Below are 22525 nucleotides of genomic sequence, written 5' to 3' on the forward strand. Positions count from 1 at the left end.
TTGCTTAGGCATATCTTTTGCCCTATGCAGAACATTTCATTGTGACATAAAATTACAAGTCATGTAATTTGTAAGATTTTTAAAAATGGAGAATATTCTTACTTTCATACTCAACTTTCTAAAAGCTCCAGAATAAAAGGCCTTCCGGGCTTTAACCTCATTTCTTGTTATTAATTTGACATATTTAAGAGCAGGAGTCAAGGCTGTTTTGTTCACTTGGAACTAGAAGCATATGCATCATTTATAATTGTTCTGCTGAATTCTGTACTTAAGACACACTGGGATGATTTTCTTATTGTTTATTAGCTATTAAATCCTGATCCTGTGTAACTAATATTTGACAATTCTAAATGTACAAATAAAAGGGAATTTTTGAACAAGTAAATACTTGAAAACTGACATCCCAAAGACATAAATCAATATGTATGGACCTGTAACATATTAGTAAATATTTTCAGTATTAAATTAGAAGGAGGAAACTAAATTAGTTGACCTTTGCTACAATGAGATTGTCTCATTTAAAGAGGGATGAATGTATCCCAGTTGAATATTTAAGCCTTAGGTATTTTGCTTTTATAAATACCATCTTTTTTTTTTCTTTAAGATTTGAAGTGATACCCATTTAATTTTTTTCCCTCTGTAGCATTGTTTCCTTATCTCATTCATGAACAAGAACAATTTGAGGCAGGCAGTCTTACCAAGAAGTTAAAAATCTTTATTGTGACCAATTTGCCATTTGTAGTTTTAAAAGCCCTCCCCCATTTTATGCAGTGATACATTATGACAATATTAGACTGAAATATGCCACTAGTGATGTTTTCCTGTCTATAAATTCCCTTTTGGTCTTTGTGTGGCTAATGGAGAAAGAAGGGTCAAAGGGGGGAATGTTCAAATTAATTTTAGGCCCTGAACGCATGCCAATTTCCATTATTGCATTCCTGCAAACAAAAATAACAGGTGACCATAAGTAGATTTGATAATCACTATTAGCATTAACAGAAACTTTTAGCAAGTTGCCTTTCTAAAAAAAGTTTTGCAGTTACCTTTCTGCTCTCCAAAAAAGGCAGAAAAACAAAATGAAGAAAATATTAAGTAAAAACAAATATTTGCCAAAAAACCCCACCAGATTTGTTCAAGTGAAATCCTCACCTACAAATTAGTTGTAAGATCGACATCACAAAAACAACCCAAAATGGAATTTTATGGATTTGTCAATTCTTATTTAATATGTTCATGAAATACTTAAGTTCTATGTCAATGGAATCCCTATTCATTTAAGAGGAGTGACCTAATAAACACTGCACTGAAAGATTAAGAACACAGTGTTAATCCTGACCAGGAGAGAGGAATGTTGCTATGGTCTCTGGCAGATGACTTTAAGGGCTGCCTCAGTTTCAGTTTTTTAACACAGGATGCTAATACTTAATCTACCTCAAAACATGTTGAGGATCTGTGAAATGCTGTATAAGTGCCCAATTTTAAATAATTGTGGTTGTCTTTATTAAAGATAAAATTTCCTCATAAAGCCAACCTGCCTTCTACAAAGTCATAGTGCTTCAGATCTCAGGATTTTCCATAAGGAGAGACCTATTAATGATTTCCTAATGTTCATTGTATATCTCCATTGGTGGTGCTCTCATAGTTGGTTCCTGTCCCCCTGCTCTAGTTAATCCTTCCTTGCCCAAAGCTCCCTGTTTATTTATAAAAAAGGTTTCACTAAATGGTCTTAGGCCATTTCCAATTTTGAGTTTATGGGTTTGAAAATGTTTGCATTTTTTATCTATTTTATTGCAATATTATTTGAATAAATAAAAAATGTGGGTAACAGTAAAACTTAAGAAAATTGGCAGAATATTGAAGAAAATTTTCCAATAACTAAATTTGGTGAGCCAGTCATTTAAAAAATTAGCATTTAGTTGAAAACATATCTAGCCATTAAAAATGATTATAGATTCAGGCATGTGGCGTTACCCAGGATGCTTTGCTATTTTGAGGTAAATAAGCATAGTATAACTTATTAGAGCTGAATTGTAGAATAAGGGTCTGGGTTGAAATTCATCTTAATACTCTGAATGTCCTAAGTCAGTTAGTATAAATAGCATTGTAAAAGATATGTTCACTGCATTCTATGGTGCTGCTGATTTTAAATTGAGTTATCTTTTTATTAAAGTAGGCTCAGAAGGGCTTAGATATCCTTTTTTAACAATTGTAGTTGAAGTTATTATATGTGCTTAAACTAATAGAACTACTGAATATTATATGATGGTGACTTCACTAAATTAAAAACTAATATTATTTGATTTAGTCTAAATTCTAGGTTTTTCTGTAGCTAACTCAGGTAATTCTCTAAACAAAGGGTAAGTAGCCTGTGGTAAAGGCATTGCTGAGTTTAGCATTCTTATGTTCCTCACTATATTCATATAGTTTATCTTCTTCCTTTCTCTCTAATTTTTTCCTTTTTTCCCTTTCCCTGTTTTTCTTTGCTTTGTAAACCATAAATCTCAGAATGGCACCAATCTCCTCTTAATGTTTCTCAGGGCTAAAGAGGTTTACTGGTCTCATCAAATACCTCCAATCTGCCCCAAAGTTTGCTTAAAATATACATTAATTATCTTTAATATTTGGAAAGTCACTAATTTGAACCACTGACTATTTTACACCTCAGCATCCACTGCCAACCGAATTACACTTGTCATTAAGAACTTTGTTTTTATATTAGAAAATTTCTTTTCCCACCTTTGTAAGTAGAGGATTAAATTGAAAATTTCTACTGAAACCTTACTGTAGAATAGATGACCCCAAGGATGTGTAAACACCTCATATAATATATTTCTTTTATTAAGTTTTGACCTCCTAAATAGGTATTAAGCCTCTGGATCTTTTTTCCCCTGGAAATTCTTTTCATTTTGTAGCTTTCTGGGTACGCCATTATTAGTCAGTAATGTGGTATGTTTATATAATGTCATTTATCGACTAGCTAGATGTTTGAAGTAAAAAGTTAATTCCTTTAGTGATTTGCCCTCAAATCTTGTTTTGCATCTCTATCACTGATGATGCAATAGGACACATAGCATGTATAAAAAAACAATAAAACCTCTTCTGTTTAACATGAGTTGGAAACTAATGATGAAATTTGTCAATTGCCAATCCCTTCTAAAATTATACTTGTAAAAGATATAGGAAAATAAACTGTTCTACCCAATTTTTATTGATGGAACTCGCAGTTTTGTCTTTTTTTAAAAACTGTTACTTTGTTCTTAATTTTCAGATTGTACTGAAGTATATTAACACTTCATAAAGCATATAATTAATACCCTTTAGATTTAGCTCCTATAGTGTACTGATTGTTATTTATGTGATGACCCTCCTTTCAAGTTTTACTTTAAGTATTAAAAGTTTACCATGGTAGGAAAGGTCAACAAGACATAAAGCTTATGTGGCTGATGCCCATACAGGATTTAATTTCAGTTTTCAGTGCCAGGATAGGAATATTTGCATAGTTGGTATAGAGCTACAGATTATGCAACTACTTTGAGGTAAAAAGGATCACAAGAAGCAGAATAGTCACTCTTTAAGTAGATTAGGTAGGAAGAAATAACAAAACTGCCAATGGAACACTGCCTTCTAGTAGCTGTGATACTCGCCCTGGTCCCATTGCCTGCAATGATATAACAACTAGTTGACAAGGAACTTTCAGGAAACCCAGGAAATAACTAGCTATTTTGGTGCCCTGACACCCCATGACAAGTTTTCCTTTAGATGATGCTGAGCTGAGCCATAACTACTAACAGACTGGGTGGCTTGTCACCTTGGACAGCAGCCCAAGTTCGTGGATAATTTACAGTATGGCTAATCGAGATCTAACTGCAATCAGCTAAAAATACTGTTTGATATCTAAATAGGCTAGTACTACAAACTGTTTAATTTTCCCTTCATAATTTTGTCTTCCAGTATGTGTTCATTAAGTATATAGATGGTAAGACAAAAACCATCCTGATTTCAAGAAGTCTATGGCCCCTGGGAAAGGTGAAAGGAGAAAGAAACTGCATGTATTCAGATTAGTAAATACAAACTAAGGAGAATATTTTTTTGGTAAGGGGGAAGGACAGAGGGCACTAGCAATTGGATGGTGGTTCTTGGAGCTAGGCATCATGCTTGGGATATGGGGGAATGAATGCATGCATTCCAGGCATGGAGACGTGCTAAATGTTCCTGCTAAAGGAACAGCAATAAGTTAAGCCAGTTTGACTGTGCTTAACTACATATTGGACATTTAGGTTGAAATGTTAGCAATGGCCCACAGAGCATAGAAGACTGTACCTTGTTGACACGATTTTTTCACTGCAAAGTTCAAACCATTAAAATGACTTCTGAATATTGCACTAATGTGTACTGTGAGAATTGGAATGACGCCCCTGCTGGAGAGATACTGTAGGGAATCTCCACCATGAGGAGAAGCCATGTGAGGACAAACCATGTGGCATTAGCATCCAGAAGCTGGCCGGCTTGTAGCTGTAGAGCTGCCTGTAGAGCTACCAGCCAATTAGCTGGTAGTTAGTGGAGGAGAGATGCTGGCTCCTATAGATATTTAGATGAAGGCATATTGGCCTCTTTCTCCTCTCCAAATTCTTATGCTCCTTAATAAATACTTAAAAGTCTAAACTCTCGCTAAAGCTAATTTATGGCGACCACTCAATAGATTTTTAGACAGTTTAGCTAGAATTTTAGCCCTGTACAATATAGCAACTTTATAGTACCATTATAGTTATTAGTACATATTTCACCAATAATTACTGTAATAAAAGAATACATATATATATATATAAATATATATACACATACATATATTGACATATGGTAATAAGCACCATGTTCATGGCACTTTGAAGGATACAAAAATACAAAGAATGAAATGTAGTTTTGTGTGTGTATGTTTGGGTTTTTTTTTTTTGGTTTTTTGGGTTTTTTTGCCAGGGCAATGAGGGTTAAGTGACTTGCCCAGGGTCACACAGCTAGAGTCTGAGGCTGGATTTGATCTCAGGTTCTCCTGAATCCAGGGCCAGTCCTTTATCCACTAAGCCACCTAGCTTCCCTCCAAAATGTAGTTTTTGATCACAAAAAACTCCAGATGACATTTTATTAGGCCAATGATTTGGCAAGAAATAGGTCATTGAGGAACTTTGAAAACAGTTTTAGTAGAATGGTGGTAAGGTTGCAAAGGATTAAGTTAAATGGGTGGTGAAGAAATAGAGGCAGTAGAACAAAGACAGCCTCTATTTTGGAAATTGTGATAAGAAGAACAAGAGAGGATAGTACCTTGGAGTAGCAGAGTCAGAGAAGTTTTCAAGATGCCTGAAAGTTAAGCATGTGTACACACAGGGAAAGAAATGAGTGGAATGAGAGTAAAGATAAAAGGGATAATTAATAGGGCAAAGTGCCTGAGGAGAAGGGATAGGATTAGAATCTACAGTACAGTGTTAGTGTTGGAGGGAGATGAGTAATTTGGAGACTAGGAATGAATGATGTAAAAGTTAGATAGTGAGGAAAGAAGATAAGGAAACATTGGATATAAAGCAGGGAAGTGAAGGAGTTATCACTGGAAATACAAAAAGTAAAACAATCCTTGCCCCTGAGGAACTCAGTCTAATGAAGGAAGCTCCATGGCAGTGAAGGAAGAGGTTGAGTAAAGCAGGGCTCCACCCACAGTTTAAGAAGCTAGGGAGTAAAGTACTTGAGTGAGGAACTTGGAAAAGGTTTGGAAAAGCCAATGGAAAGATCAAGGACAGAAGAATTAGAATGTAGCCAAGAAAGTGTGGATTATTTGAATGTTGTACCAGCTGGGTTAATAGTTGTGGTTTATTGTCCTGTGCAGTTAAAATGAAGAAAATGTTAGATTTATATTGGAGTTGGGGAAAGTGGTAGGTAGTAGTATGCTTTTTAAATTTGCACATTATAGGGGCAGCTAGGTGGCGAAGTGGATAGAGCACCGGCCCTGGAGTCAGGAGTACCTGAGTTCAAATGGTGGCCTCAGACACTTAACACTTACTAGCTGTGTGACCTTGGGCAAGTCACTTTAACCCCAATTGCCTCACTAAAAAAAAAAAAAAATTGCAGATTATACAAAGCTAGAAGAGACAGTTACCACTAGTTGACATTCAAGATTCAAAAATATCTCAACAGGCTAGAACATTGGGCTAAATTTAAGATGAAATGTAAGAGGATATATGTAAAAGTCTTACATATTTAAAAGAATATTGCAAGCACAGGAAGAGGGATTTGCGGCTAGATGGCAATTTCTCTGAAAAAGATCTGGGGGCTTTAGGGTGTTGCTAGTTCAATATGAATCAGTAGTGGGACATGGTAGCCAAATAAGCTAAAGAAAGCTTTGCTTGAATTAGAAAATGAAAGCATGGTGTTCAGGATTATAAAGGTGTCAATTCAGCTCTGCTCTGCTCTATTCAGACCGTATCTCATGTATTTAGTTCTATGTGCCATATTTTAGGATTATATTAATAAACTAGAGGGCATCTAGGAGGGTAGTTAAGATGGTAAAGGGCCTTGAGTTTATGCTATACTAGTAGTTGCAGGAACCAGAAATGTTTATATTGTAGAAGAGATTAGGAGGGATAATTGTCTTCAAGTTTTATGGAAAAGAGATTATACTTGTTCTGACAGGCCCCACAGGGCTGACGTAAGAACAGTGGGTGGGAATAGGCAGATTTTGGTTTGATATAAGAAAACATTTCCTAACAATTAGATCTGTCCAAAAGTGGAATGGGCTGGTGGATTTCCCCTCAATCAATAAGAGAATGAGGAAATAGAACACATACCACCCTTTTTGATAGCCAGTCACCAGGCTTGTCTCCAACACAATCCTCTTCATCCTCAGTCTCCAATATGTCCCTGTTCAGCAAGTTTCCTGCCTTCACTGCCTATTGAACTGAGTGTCTTCACTTTAATGTCCATTTAAGGTTTCTTTCTTTCTTTCTTTTTTTTTTTTGTGGGGCAATGAGGGTTAAGTGACTTGCCCAAGGTCACACAGCTAGTAAGTGTCAAGTGTCTGAGGCTGGATTTGAACTCAGGACCTCCTGACTCCAGGGCCAGTGCTTTATCCACTGTGCCACCTAGCTGCCCCTAGTGTCTTCACTTTAGGCAGTTGACTATATTACCTGCAATGCATATTTTTTGGAAGATTCCAATTCCATGATGTCATCATCATCTTTTGGGGTAATGACCAATGAGTAAGAGCTCTATCTCTGCTAAGTGCTAGGGATAAAAAGAAAAGCAAAATAGTTTCTGCAAAAACATTACATTCTAATGGGGGAAATGGAAATAATTAGGTATGTATAGGATATACACAGAGTAGTTGGAAAAATAATCTGACAAGGGGGATAATAATCTGATAATCACTTGGTGTTGTGGGGGACAGGGACCAGGGAACGCCTCTTGCAAAAGGTAAGATTTGAGTTTTCTTAAACCCAAAAGAACTAAGTGGAGGTGAGGGGGCAGAACATTCAAGGAACTGATTTGAAGGATGTTTAAGGAAGAGCAAGTAAGCCAGTATAAATCTTACAGAGAGTATGTGAGGGAGAATAATATAAGAACTTAGAAAGGTAGGAAGGGGCCTGGTTATGAAGAGCTTTAAATGTCAGTTTATATTTGATCCTGGAGGTAATAGAGAACCATTGGGGCTCATTAAAGGGAGAAGGGAAGGTGGCATGATACCAAAAACCAAGATTCCAGAGCACCCATAATAAAGTATGCTACACTCAGTACCTTCTCCTTTTTAGAGATGTGTGGGAGTCAAAATGCAGAATGAGACATGTTTTTGGACATGGCCAATGCAGGAATTTATTTTGCTTGACCATGCATATTTGTTAAAAGGGTTTTCTTTATGTTCAGTTGGGGATGGAGGAGAGAAGGGAGGAAGATAAAATAAGTGTTTATTATTTGAAAATAACTAAACTGACTCTTTAAAAAAGAAAGCTATATTGTATAAACAAGAGTTGAGAACTATCTTTACATGTAATGGAAAAAATAAAATAACTTATATGTAAAAAAAAAAAAGAAAGCTATAGTTCAGGTGAGAGTCTGAACTAGGAGGGTGGGTATGTATGTGAGTGGAGAGAAGAGAATGTATGCATAAAAGAGATAAAGGTAAAAATGATTTGTTGAGGGATTGGATATATAGAGTGAGTGATATTGGGGATTTTCAGGGTTAGGATTAGGGTTAGTGAGTAGATAAGGATGACACTAAGTTTATGAGCTTGGGAAACTGGGAGGATCGGTGGTGCCCTTAACAATAATAGAAAAGTTTGGAGGAGGAAAGGGAGTGGGAGAAAAGATGAGTTCTATTTGGATATGTTGAGTTTGTGATGTTTATGGGACATTGAACTTGAGGTAGTTAGAGATACATGACTAGCTCAGCAAAGAGTGTGGGGCCGGATATATAAATCTGGAAATCCTCTGTATGGAGATAAATTGAACTTATAGGTACTAATGAGTTCATCTGAAAGAGTATAAAGCAAAAAAGAAAAGAGAGCTCGGTATAAAACCTTGGGTGATACCTAATGAGTGAAATGGATAAAAAACAGGAAAGGTAACTTAGAAGTAGAAGATAGGAGAACTGTGTCATAAAACAGAGAGCACAGAGTATCAGAGGAGAAGGTAATCCAAAGTGTCAAATGATTCAGAGAGGTCAAGAAGGATAAAAATGGACAAAAAATCCATTTGAATTGTAAATGAAGAGACCTTGGTGACTTTGGAACAGGCACTTTCAGTTGAATGTTGAGGTTGAAGTCATATTGAAGAGAGTTTAGAAGAGAACAGAGGAGAGTTGTTGGCACTCACTGTAAACAGTTTTTTTTTTTCCAGGAGTTTAGCCCTGAAGGAAAAAGAGATATCACAAGATAGACTTTGGAATAGATCACAGATACTATTACATTCCCCCCTCCCAAATCCACCCTTCTTCCAAATGTCCCTATTTCTGTCAAAGGCATCACATTCTTGGGATCTCCCAGTTTTGCAGCCTTAGTGTTATTCTCAATTTCAGAATTATCTTTGTCCTGCCACAAATTAACAAGTGTGACCTTGGTTGTCTAAGTTGCTTCAACTCTCTATGCTTCATTTTCCATAATTGTAAAACAAGTTTATATTAGATGATCCATGACTCTTCACCTTTAAAATTCACTTTTGTTCACCTAGTAACCATAACCTTGGTGACAGTAAAGACAATTGCTTTTCGAAGCCCTCTGAGACCCACTAGTCCCTTTTTCTATTCCTCATCTCTTCTTCCCCCATTCTTAAAGATATTGATTGTTCTAGTGGCCTCAAGTGCAAACATGGCAGTCTCTGGCTCCCCATTATGAGTCAGTTGTGTTTTTCTTCCTTATCCTCCATAGACAAGCTGAGTTCCTGAGCTCTGAATGTTAGTGATGACCCTCACCAAACACAATAACCCTGGGCAAGTATTTCACCTTTTAGGGCCTTAGTTTCCTCATATGTCAATTGAAGGGGGTGGACTAGGTGATCTAAATATATGATCCTATGAAAAATAATTACACAAATTAAAAAATGGGGAGTAAAGAAAAGATGAAAACAAGTAAAAATGAGGTTTTAGGACAGCTACAGTAAGGGGAAAAGTATATCCACTGTTGGAGTGTGTATGAAGAGAGTGCTGTGGAGTTTGTAAAGAAGCCATACTAATGTGCTCAGTATACAACGGTAACAGTTGAGAAGGAAGGTGGACATTTCAGTTGGTTTCCTTTTCGGTTTTTGACCCCCTGAAAGTTAAATATAGAGAGGTGTTTTACGAAGTTGGCTAGGATTCAAGTAGGAAACAATTATGTGGCCAGGGCTATGAGGGAGACTTGTTGACAAGTGCATTTACTACATTTTGAAGTTTCCAATATGTCACCTAGTACCTTGTTATTCGGAACATTTGCCTGGATTTGCTCCCTGAAGCTATACTCCTATCTGGATTATCTAGTTAAATAAACCTTTATCTCATTTTCAAAAGTCTTCTGCTACCATCCCCTTCCTTCATCCTTCATCCGTCAGTCCATCCAACCATCTGTCCATCCATCCATCCATCCATCCATCCATCCATCCATCCATCCATCCATCCATCCATCCATCCATCCATCCATCCATCCATCCATCCATTCAACAAGCATTTATTAAGTGCCTACTTTGTGTCAGGCACTTTGGCTAGAAGCTCAAGATGCAAAGACAAAAAAAGGACAGCTTCTGCCCTCAAGAAGCCCCCGTATGATCTCCCTTTTAGATATTTCTTGCTTTCTAAGAAGTCTAAATAAGGTACTCCCCTCTACTTCCCATGCAACAAAGGTGAAAGAGGATGGGAGATTCCAGTTTTATCTTCCCACGGCCTAGGTGTACGGAGGTTGAAAATAGTTGCTACAGTAACTCCCTGGGAGATTAGGTTCATCTTGCATTACCCAGGGCCTGCCACACTGTGGTGGCTTACCAAAAAAAGAAAGAAAGAAAGAAAAAAACAAAGTGCCCCTCAATGTGTTGGGGGCTCAAGTCCCTCGCCAGGTGGATGTAAGAAGACCGGGCGCGAGGACTCGCGGGAGGGCTCTGACCGAAGGGGATGGGGGGCGGGGCCCTTGGGTCCCTGGCCCCCGCCTTAGCCTTGGGCTCCACTGAGGATGCTCTGGCCGCACCCGCAGCCGATGGGCGGCAGCGTGAGCCCAGGAGTTCCTGGAGCGGCTGAAGCAGCTCTCCAGCGCTGCCTCCTCCCGCTCCCACAATGCACAGGGCGGCGGCGGCGGCGGCGGTGGCGACGACTGGGGAAGCAGCAGCAGCTGCTGCAGCGGTAGCAGCATCGGCAGCAGTGGCAGCAGCAGCAGCAGCTGAAACAGCGGCTGCGGCGGCGGCATCCCAAGGCGTGGGGACAGCTCCGGGACGTTTGGCGGCGAGTGATGGCCAAGCGCCTGCGGCCGACCGCCTAAATCCCCGCCCTGCCGGGCGGCTGCCCGCGCTTCCTTGGCTGCGGGGAGCCGCGGCGGCCCATGCGGGATCCGGCCTCCGCAGAGGCGACAGAGGCACGGGCGGCCCGGGGGGCGTTAGGGGCATCTGCTCGGGGACGAGGCCCGAGCGGGCGGCGCCGGCACCATGGCCGCATCCGAGCTGTACACAAAGGTAACGGCCCGGTCCGGGGGCAGCATCCTAGGGAGGGGCGCAGAGGAGATCGGGCAGGGGGGACTGGAGGGGGTGGGGTGGGGATGATGGGCCCGGCTCGTCCCGATCAGCTGATGTCGCCTCCTCCCCTCGTTCTGTCCAGCTGTCAGCCTCTTGTTGGGCGGGAGAGGGATGCCCGGCAGTCGGCCTGCCTTGCCTGCTTGTCTGTCTGTTTGCTGGAGACTGAATGAACTGTTATGGTTTGGATGGAGTGGGGGGGGGGGCGCATTGGAGAAAGCACCACCCTTCCGGTACCCAGGGCCTGGCCTTCTCCCAAGAGGGACAAGAGCATCCCTTTCGCTGGAGGTCAGGACCTCTGCTTCTCTCTACTTGGCAGGAAACCTTCCCCTTTAGGGGTGAAGATTTTCTATTCCATTCAATCAACATTTACTAAGCGCCTACTACGTGCCAGGCCAAAAAGGGGGGCAAAAGACATCCTCTTCCCTCAAGGAGCTTGTAATCTAACCCGGGAGACAATATGCAAACAAATCTATTCAACTGCAAGGTGGTGATGGAGACAGGGATGGCTGTTTCCCTGGGGGCAGTGCTTTGGCCTCTGCAACGACTCCTTTCAGATTTATTTTCTATAGCCTTGTGAACAAGAGCCTGCATATTCATTGAGACCTTTCAAAGTCCGGAAAAAATCCGGAATAGGAGTTGGTCAGATGACCTTATAATAAATGATGGTGTACATTGTACTGGGGCACCTGCTTAAAATAATTCTTTATTGTTGATTTCTTATACTACTTTTTTAAACTGAGGTTTTTTGGTTTGTTTTGTTCTTGTAAGACATTTGGGATCAAGTGTTTGCCAAACTTTTCACCTTTTAGTTTTCCAGTACTAGAGTGGGTTAGATTTAGGCATTAAATTTTAGTTTATGCTCAATCCATATATCAGGATGATCACTTGTCAGGGATATATGCAGATTACTGCATTGGGTTGAACTGGGTGACCTTTAAGGATTTTCCTAACTTTTAAGATTTATGATTCCAGGATTCCTGATTGAGGTAATTGTTTCTCCTATTCTTCTTATTAAAGGGTCTCTTTCCCTACAGAGGTTTGCAGTCTGGGTATATATTCTCTTAACTCCTATATGTCTGGCTCCATGGCCATTTACTGGGGGCAATTGCTTTTGAGTTTCTGTAACAGACCTTTCAGTTTTGTAACCTTTGGTTACCTTCTTGAAGACCATTCTAAAATTTGGGTGCTTTATTTGTTGTCATTCTTGATTAAAAGTGGTTGCTGCTTTTCAGTTGTTTTTTGCTGGCTTCTAGTTATAGTACAAAGGATCTCATTTCTTTTTAAGTTTGTTTACAACAGAATCTTTGATGTCAACTCAAACAAATCTGTATTTGTAGGGATAGTGAGGCCAGCTTCTAGAAAGGTGAGGTGGAAAGTTCTCTCAACTGAACAGAAAACCTAGGCTGTAGTCTTGCCTCTACTATCAACTAGCTCTATAACCTTGGGATAGTCTAATAGAGTTCAATGATTTATGATTCTAAGTTCATATCTTTCTGCTTTACTTCAGTAAATACTTTTAGATTCTGTGCTTTTACCCCCATAGGTACATCCCTCCACTGGTGAAGATCACAAACATTGTATCTTCATGTGTTGCTGGGGTCAAAATAAGTGAGTCATTTTGTGGCCAAACTTCTGGTGATGAGCCTTTTCTCACTTAGCTAGGCTGGTCTTTAGACATTAGACATCTAGTCTATTGGCTCTACTTTGACACAAAGTTTTCCAGCTTGTGTCAGACCCATTTATTACTGTTGTGTAATTTAAGATTCTAAATGTGGATTCTAATCTGTTCCCCCAGTTTTGGGGGAAACTGACTAAAATCACTGATAAAACGAGTTTAGGTTTTTAAGGGTTTATTGGAAAATAGAAAGAAAAAGATTGAGAACAGAATTCCAACAGCCTGGCATTCCTGTCTTTCCTCAAATTTCCTGTGAAGTCCTCTGCCACCACCACCACCAAGTCAGGAACCCCAAAAGCCCAAGAGCTCTCTGGGCAGGCTCCCTCTCCTCCTTCCTGTCTCCTCTCAGAAAATAGGAGGCTCCTCAAGTTGATTGGCTGGTAGCCTTGATAGACAGCACCCATGAGCAAACGTCATTTCCTGACACCAAGGAAAAGCCACAATGCCTCTGAGGCATTTTCCTCATGGTGGAGCTTTCCCACAGCAAGTCTCCAGTAGGTGGCATCATTCCAATCATTACACTGTCATCCCTCTAAGGGTCCACTGTCATTTTTCTGCTATGATAGAACATTGTTTTAGAGCTTTAGTGAGGGATATTTCACAAAACTGACTTTATCTTCACTCAGTTGTGTGAATGGGTGCAATTTTAAAAGTTCCAGGACTCATTTAAGAGTAGCTCTGGCATAAATAAATTCTATCTAGAAGTTGTCTTGGTTACTCAGTGCATCTCCTACATTACAATTCATTACAATTGAAATGGGACCTTCCAACAGAAGAAATCAACCATGTAAGTAAGGCATTTCAAATAGAGACTTTGGGTTGTGTCAGTTTTTCCAACCTGTCTATCCACAGTAATTTGTCTGAGAGAAAATCTTACTGGTATCATTGAAGTTTTCAATGTTTTTTAGTTCATTCTCATGATTGCATACATTTAAAACTATTGATTGTGATCAATAATTACATTGTGATTTCAAAAGCTTTCTAATATGTGCATCATCATAATCTTAGATTCAAATACCAGCTTTTAGCCTATATAAAGATAAACTTCATTTGAAACCAAAAGTCCTCACTGGCTATCTTCTAAATACCTTTGGGTTAAAATAAATTTAGCTATTTGGCTGCATTTGGTGATTGAACCTTATGGCTGGTATTCAATTCTATTATGTTTTTGACCCTCTTTGAGTCTCCAGTATTATAAATAGACCTCTGTTTCCTCAACTGTAGGCAGACAGTTGGAAAAAAAAAAAGTATTAGTGATAGTGTGTAACTGTGAGTGGGGACAGGGATGGCAATATTAGGAAGATCTCCAGAAATAAAGGCTTAAAGAATAGTCATTTTTGAGGGTGTTGGTGCACAGGAATTCATCAGAAGTAGGAAATATCAGAGGAATATGGAATTGATGGGCAGGGATTACAGGAAAGGAAGCAATACACTATTATAAGAAATTTAGATGATGTTAATACATCAATTTTGGCATTGGACTCTTTAAGTTCTTTTAAAAGAATATCTCTTTAGATTTATGTAAAACTTAGTAGAGAAGAGCCCTTTCTGAGAAAGAAATCATCAAATGCAGAAAGGGGTAGTTTCTATTTTCTGGGATTTGCAATTTGTGCATGGGTCAAATCATATCATGGTGAATGGTAGAATACTATAGAATTTCTCTTGGTGAACCAGGATGCTATTTGTTTGACTAAAACAATCAAAACAAACAATTTCTGTTTTTGAAACCTTTTTTCTAGGAACAAAGAAAATAACTGATGAAATAAATATTTGGGTTGGTAGTATACGCACAAATAAAACTTCTGTCAAAACTTTTTTTTTTTTTTGGTGAGGCAATTGGGGTTAAGTGACTTGCCTAGGGTCACACAGCTAGTAAATGTTAAGTGTCTGAGGCCGGATTTGAACTCCACTCCTCCTGTATCCAGGGTCAATGCTCTATCCACTGCGCAACCTAGCTGCCCCAAAACATTTTTTATTTGGAAAAAAATGTTTTCCAGTGTAAACTGTCAAATTGGAGAATTTCTCACCTTTTCCTCAAATGCTAACTCCCTCTACTTATACATTTGATTTCATCCCTTTCAATTTTTCTCTTTCCTTTTCCCCATCCCTTCTTACTAGTGTTTTGTTTCTGGTTACCTCAGTCTACCCTCCCTTCAACAGCCCCACCTCCCTTTTGTCTTTTCCCCTTTCAATTCCTAGTTTTGCTATCCCTTCTATTAATCTTACCTCCTTTTTGTCTTTTCCCCCTTTTCCTCCTTGTGTTACCTTCCCTTCTATCAGCATCCCACCCTTTTTTCCCCCCTTTCCCCTTTTACTTCCATATAGGATAAGATAGAATTCTATACCCAACTGAATGTGTATGTTATTCCCTCTTTGAGCCAAATCAGATGAGAGTAAGATCAAAACAATGCTCACCCCTACCTTCTTTCCCTCTATTGTAATGTCTTTTGTGCCTCTTCATGTGATGGTGATTTACCCCATTCCACCTTACCTTTCCTCTTCTCACAGTATAATGCTTTTTGTTTCCCCAGAATCCACTTATACCCACACTTTCGGTCTGTGTGTACCCCTCTTATCTGCCTTAATAAAGTATCTTCTTCCCATGTAGGAATGCAAACTTTTTTTGTTTGTTTGTTTGGTGGGGCAATGAGGGGGATGCAAACATTTTAACATTATTGAATAACATGCCCCCCCCCTTTTTTTTCACCTTTTCATGTGTCTCTTGAGGCTCGTATTTGTAGATTCAATTTTCTGTTCAGTTCTGGACTTTTCAATAGGAAAGTTTTAAAGTCTCCTATTTCATTGGATCTTTTCCCCTGAAAGATTATGCTTAATTTTGCTGGGTAGTACATTTTTGGTTGTAATCTGAGTTCCGTTGCCTTCTGGAATATCATATTCTGAGCCCTCCGATCCTTTAATGTTGAAGCTGCCAGGTCCTATGTAATTCTTATTGTTGTTCCTTGATATTTAAATTGTTTCTTTCTGGCTGCTTGCAGTATTTTCTCCTTCACTTGATAGTTCTGGAATTTCTGATATTCCTTGGTGGTTTCTTTTTGGGGTCTCTTTCAGGAGGTGATGGGTGGATTCTTTCAATGACTAATTTTTCCTCTGATTGTAAGACATTGGGGCAGTTCTTTTTTCTTTTTTTGGTGAGGCAATGGGGGTTAAGTCACTTCCCTGGGGTCACACAACTAGTAAGTGTTAAGTGTCTGAGGCCGGATTTGAACTCAACTCCTCCTGCATCCAGGGCCGGTGCTCTATCCACTGCGCCGCCTAGCTGCCCCCTATTTCTTTTTAATAATGTCGTGAAATATGATGTCTGGGCTCTTTTTTTGATCATGGTCCTCGGGTAGTCCGATCATTCTTATATTATACCTCCTGGATCTATTTTCCAGGTTTGTTGTTTTTCTAAAGAGGTATTTTAAGTTTTCTTCTACTTTTATATTCTTTTTATTCTACTTTACTTCTTCCTGTTATCTCCTTAGATTATTAGCTTCCATCTGCTCAATTCTAATTCTTAGGGAATTATTCTCCTTTTTCAATTTTCCAGTTGTATTTTTTTAAGGCATTATTTTCTTTTTCCAAGCTATTGACTTTTTCTTGCATAACTCTCATTTCTTTTCCCAGTTTTTCTTCTCCCTCTTTTATTTGGTTTATAAAATCCTTTTTGAGCTCTTCCAGGAGGGCTTTTTGGTCTCAAGACCAATTCTTCTTCCCCTTTAAGGCTTCACATGTAAGAGTTTTATTATTGTTGTCTTCCCTGAGTTTATGTTTTAAGCTTCCCTGTCACCATAGTAACTGTCAATGGTGAGGGTTCTTTTTTGTTTCTTATTCATATTTTAATTTTTATTTTAGCCTCTTTTGTGACTTTTAAGGTTGTTCTGCTCCTGGGGTACAGCATGCACTGTCTGGGGCTTCTTTTGCTGGGGGTCTGGCCGAGTCATCAGCTTTTTCCTCTGAGGCATCAGCAGCTTGCAGCTTCTCACTGCACTGGAGTAGTGTAGCTTAGTTGGACTTGCTGGGTAGCTAATACCCCAGTTTGCAGATTGCCTTCCGCATTGGGGTTGGAGGCCTCAGGACTGCCCTGCTATGGCACTAGCTAGCTGAGTTAGGACTGTGGGTCCTTACCTGCTGATCTGTGCTGTGACTAAGAGCCTTTTGCTGGCTTCCCCAGACACCCTCTGTACTGAGCTGTGCTCCCCTTTTACCCAGATGAAACAGACCTTTCCTGAAGATCTTCTAGGTTATCTTAAGTCGGAAGATTGTTTCACTCTGGGTTTTGTTTTGCTTTTTGTGAGTTTTACAGCTCCAGAATCTATTGAGAGGCTTAAGGCTTAATTTAATGTTGTTTCTGAGGGAAATTTGGGAGAATTCAGGCAGCTTCCTGGTTTCACTCTGCCATCTTGGCTCCACTTGCAGAACTCCCCCTTTTGATTTTATGATGGACTTTTCTTGATAGTTTACAAAGAACTTTCACATGTATAATCACATTTTGTTCTTACAACAACTTCTTGAGGAGTTCTTCTTCTTCTTCTGGATAATAAACATTTTTGTTTAAAGTTTTGAGTTCCAAATTCTATACTTCCTTTCCTCCCTCCCCTTCCTCCTCTCTGAGGCAGTAAGCAATTAGATATAGTTTGTACATGTGTCAGTGTTCTTTTTGTGTGTGTGTGTGGGGGGGAGGCAAGGCAATTGGGGTTAAGTGACTTGTCCAGGGTCACATAGCTAGTAATTGTTAAGTGTTGGAGGCCCGATTTGAACTCAGGCCGGTGCTCTATCCACTGTGCCACCTAGCTGCCCCTGTCAGTGTTCTTTTGACTGTACCCACATCCTTGTTTGTAACCTCTCACCACAGGTTACTTTGCTTTTGTTTTTGTAAACATCACCAATATAGAAAGAATCTATTCAAGCGCCCTATCACTTTTTTTTTCAATTACCATCTGATTTTTCTTTTTATTTTCTATGAGTGAACTTCTGAATGGATGGGTTATATCTCTTTCCATTTCCATCAAATTGGCCTCCTGTAGCCCAGTTTGATGCAGGTTGACATTATAATTATGAATCAAGAAGTGTTTATTAAGTGTCTATATTGTGCAAAGCAATGGGGAGACAGAAACAAAAATTAAATAGTCCTTGCCCTTAAGGAAATGATGTTCAGATAGGAGAGAAGATGTGTGTGATGTGTGTATAAACACGTATGTGTATATGTATATACACATGTATGCAAAATATATATGTATATACATGAGAAAGACAAGGTAATGTGGTCAGGGTGGGAAGGCACTAACAGCTGGGGTGGGGGGAATCAAGAAAGGCTCAATGTAGGAAGTGGTAGTTGAGCTGAAAACTATTGATTCCAAGAGGTGGAGGTGAGGAGGGAATACATTCCAGGCATGAGACAGACAATACTAAGGAATAGAGATAGGGGAAGGAGAATCAATCATAAGAATGAGAAACAAGAGGAAAGTCCATTTGACTGAACCATAGAGTGCATAAAGGAGTTGTTGAGTTGTGTCTAATTCTTTATGGCCCCCTTTGGGGTTTTCTCAGCAAAGATATTATTGTGGTTTGCCATTTCCTTTTCCAGTTCATTTTACAAAGGAGGAACTGAGGCAAATAAGATTAACTTGCCCAGGGTTACACAGCTATTTAGTGTCTGAGGCCAGATTTGAACTCACGAAGATAATTCTTCCTGATTCCAAGCCCAGTGCACTACCCGTTGCACCACCTAGCTGCCCTGCATAAAGGAGAGTAATGCATAATAAACCTGTGAAGGTAGGTTACAGCTGGGTTGTGAAGGACTTTAAAATGTTAAAAACAGGGGAGTTTGTATTTGACCCTAGAAGCAATAAGAACCCACAGAAGTTTGAGCAGGTGAGTGCTTTGTGATCAGATCTGAATTTTAGGGAAATCCCTTTGGCAGTTATATGGAGGTTGGGTTGGAGAGAGGAGAGACTTGAAGCAAGGGGATGCCCTGGGAGACTATTGAAATAGTATCGGTGAGAGGGGAAGAGGGCCTGAACTAGGGTGGTGACTATGTGAGTGGAGAGAAAAGGAATATGAAAAAAGAGGTTGTGAAGTAGAATTTACAAAATTTGGCAACTGGTTGGATGTGGTGTTTTTTAGGTTATGAGATGAGGTACTTGGAAGGGGTTGATGATGCTCTTGACAGAAACATGGAAGTTTGGAAGAGGCATAGATTGGGGGATAGATAATGGATTCTGTTTTGTACATTGTTGAATCTGAGATGCTTAGGGGACATCCAATTTTGAAATGGCCAATAGCTAGTTGGTAATATGTGACTGGAGAGGACTGAGGTGGGATATATAGATATGGGCATCATCTGCATAGATGATAATAATTAAACCCATGGGAGCTAATGAAGTCAAGGGAGAGAGAATAGAAAGAGAAGTCCCAGGACAGAACCTTAAACCCATTGTTAGGGGATGGGATATGGCTAATGATTCAACAAAGAGACTGAGAAGAACCAAAATTAATTATGAGTTCTTGAATAATTTTGCAAATTGGATATTTTAAAACATTATTTTGTATTGATTTTCATTATAATTTCTTATGTGTTTGGTTCATATATATAAAATTATATTTAAGAATCTTAACCAAAGAACATTCCAATCTTGCCTTGTATGTGCACTTAATTCTCCAAGCATAACCATCAAAAGCTTAGTCAGGTTCATTCATTGAGCTACTACCAACTATAAGCAATGCAGTGTGTTAGAAAGATGCAAAGATTAATAAAATATGGTTCCTATCCTCATGGAGTTTAAGTGAGATGAGACATCTAAATAGATATAAGAGAAATTAGACCAAAACAAGGGCAAAAGGGGAGTACAATGTGCGATGAACTCAGATGAGTGAGTCATTTTAGTCTAGGAGGATCAGGATGAACTTCCTAGAGGCAGAAGCATTTGAAATGATCCTTGAAGTAGGATATAAACTGGAATTGGGCTCCATTTCAGGCATAGGATATTGCATGGACAAAGACAAAGGTGGTGGGGTGTGTTCCTGTACAGTAAGTATTCCACTTTGACTACAGCACAAGGATAGCATATTGCAGGGGTAGTATGATAAGTCTGGAACGGTACAAATTGGATTGTAGAGGGACTGACTACCATGTTAAGAATTTTGTACTTAGGCAGTTTTAACTGCTAATGGTCTCCCTCCCTTCTTCCTTCCTTCCTTCCTTCCTTCCTTCCTTCCTTCCTTCCTTCCTTCCTTCCTTCCTTCCTTCCTTCCTTCCTTCCTTCCTTCCTTCCTTCCTTCCTTCCTTCCTCACTTCCTCCCTCACTCCCTTCCCTCTCTCTCTTTATGAAATGATGCAATTGTATCTATGGTTTAGGAAGACTAACCTGGCAGCAATATATAAAATAGAGTGGGAAGAGACTGGGCACAAGGATGCTCATTAAAAATTACTGCAGCAATTTAAGCCCAGTTAACAAGGATTCCCAACGAGGATACTAGGGTAGATTGCAGTAGTAATGATAATTAGGAGAACAAAAGAGAGATGTTGCTCATCCTAACTCCAACCTCACTTTCACACAGCACCCTTCTTCTCCATTAAAAACTAAGAGAAAGAAGGATAGAAACCCTCATTACAAATAGGTGTAGTCAAGCAAAAGCAAATCTACTCTGGCCATGTCCAAAAATGTATGTCTCTTCTTGCACCTTGTCTTCCTCACTTTTGTCAGAAGGTGGGTAACATTTTTCATCAGCCTGTTGGAAACTTGGTGGGTCATTGCACTGATCAAAGTTCTTAAGTCTTTCAAAGTTATTTTTCTTTACAGTGTTGCTATCTTTGTATTCATTGTTTTCCTAGTTCTGCTTACTTTACTCTGTGGCAATATGCTGCCCAGTATTCTTTGAATTGTCTCATCATTTCTTATGGCACAGTGATACTCTATTAAATTAATTTACCACAATTTGTTCAGCTATTTCCCAGTTTTCTAAGGAGGCAATCTAAGACACCCCCTTAGATTCTAGTTCTTTGCTTCCCCTTCCCCTCTCAATCTCCCTAGCAGAGTCGGGAAATTTGTTTTGCTTGTATTCCCATCCCATTATCATCTTCCTCTTTAATTCTCATATCCCTGCTTGTTTTCCCATTGAGTTTGATGCATTTCTACACCAAACTCTTGTGTGTGTGTGTGTGTGTGTGTGTGTGTGTGTGTGTGTGTTTAACCTTCCTTTGTTTCAGATAAAATAATAGTGAAGTTTATCTGGTGCTCACTTCCCTCACCCCTTCCTCCATGTTTGTATATTCTTCACAAATGCCCTAATTATGAGAAACAACAAGTTCTACCTCCTTCTTCCTTTTTATGCTAGTGTATTCCTCTAACCTTTTCCTTCCCTATTTTTCTTTATTACTTCTTTTCCCTTTACTTTTTTAGAAACCTAAGAAGAAAAACAGTCCTTATCACCCAGGACCTCTTTTTAAAAACTTCCTCAACACCATTCGGAGATATTGAGGTTCTGTTTCTTCTCTCCCATTAGAGTATTAACACTACATCATCATATAGCTTCTTCTAATTGCTTAAATAAATTTACTTTTTTAGATTTCTTTGGACTCTTGAGTTTGTATTTCAAAGTTCCCACACTTCTCTGGTATCTTCATCGGAAATCCTGGAAAGTTCTCTAATCCAGGCAATTTTGATTACATTAAATTGAAAAGCTTCTGCACAAATAAAATTAATGCATCTAGGAAAAGAAGGAAAGTGATTAAGTGGGAAAATCTTTATATCACATTTCTCAGAGTATCAAATAGAAATATTTAAGATCAAAAGTCATTCCTTATTAGATAAGTGATGAAAGAATATGAACAAATCATTTTCAAAGGAACAATATCAACAATCCTGTGAAAGAGTGCTTCAAAATACTACTAGTAAGAGAAATGCAAATCAAAACAGCCCTGAAATTTCACGTGGCAATCAACAGATTGATACAGGCAACAAAACAAGGAGAATAGTCAATATTGGAGGGGTTGTGGAAAGATATGGAATAGTGAAATCATTTTGGAAAACATTTGGAATTATGCCAATAAGGTGGCAAAAATGCACTTTGACTCACTGTTGGGCATATACTCCAAAAAGCTCCTTGATAAAAAGAATGTTCTCCTATGCACTAAAATATGTATAACAGCACCTTTTGTTTTAGCAAAGGACTAGAAATGAAATAGATGCCTATTGATCAGAGAATGATCAAATAAATTATGGTAGATTATGCAATGTAATATTACAAAGTAATGTTACTGTGTTGTAAGAAATAGTGACTATAATGAATAGAGAGAAGCAATGAAAGACTTATATGAATTGATGCAAAATTAACAGAGCCAAGAAAACAATATATTCAACAACACCATGTAAATGGAAAGAATGACCACAAGCAGTCAAAAATGAAAGTTGCAAAATTATAAAGAACAAACATGCACCTAAAGAAGAGTTGTGAGAAGATGCCTCTCCCTCTATTCTTTTGCAGAGGTGTGGGTCCATCAATGTGGAATGCTGCATATGTTAGAAGATTTTAAAAAATGCATTTGTTGGTTTTGCAGATGTTTTTCTCTTCTTTTATCCTCTTTTTGGTTTAAAAAAAATTGTTATAGGGGATGGCTCTCTGAGA

The 22525-nt window shown here is 38.9% G+C and overlaps 1 protein-coding gene across 1 annotated transcript in view; it reads left to right on the forward strand.

The window, feature by feature from the left end:
* The first annotated feature begins 11033 nt into the window (after positions 1-11033).
* MYO5A (myosin VA) overlaps positions 11034-22525 on the forward strand; it is a 247290-nt gene continuing 235798 nt past the window's right edge. The window contains exon 1 of the mRNA XM_043981532.1: positions 11034-11163. Coding sequence (XP_043837467.1) covers positions 11137-11163 — 27 coding nt within the window. The 5' untranslated portion in view covers positions 11034-11136. The remainder of the gene's footprint in view (positions 11164-22525) is intronic.

The sequence above is a fragment of the Dromiciops gliroides genome, chromosome 2 (genome assembly GCF_019393635.1).
Source record: "Dromiciops gliroides isolate mDroGli1 chromosome 2, mDroGli1.pri, whole genome shotgun sequence".
Classification (NCBI taxonomy): domain Eukaryota; kingdom Metazoa; phylum Chordata; class Mammalia; order Microbiotheria; family Microbiotheriidae; genus Dromiciops; species Dromiciops gliroides.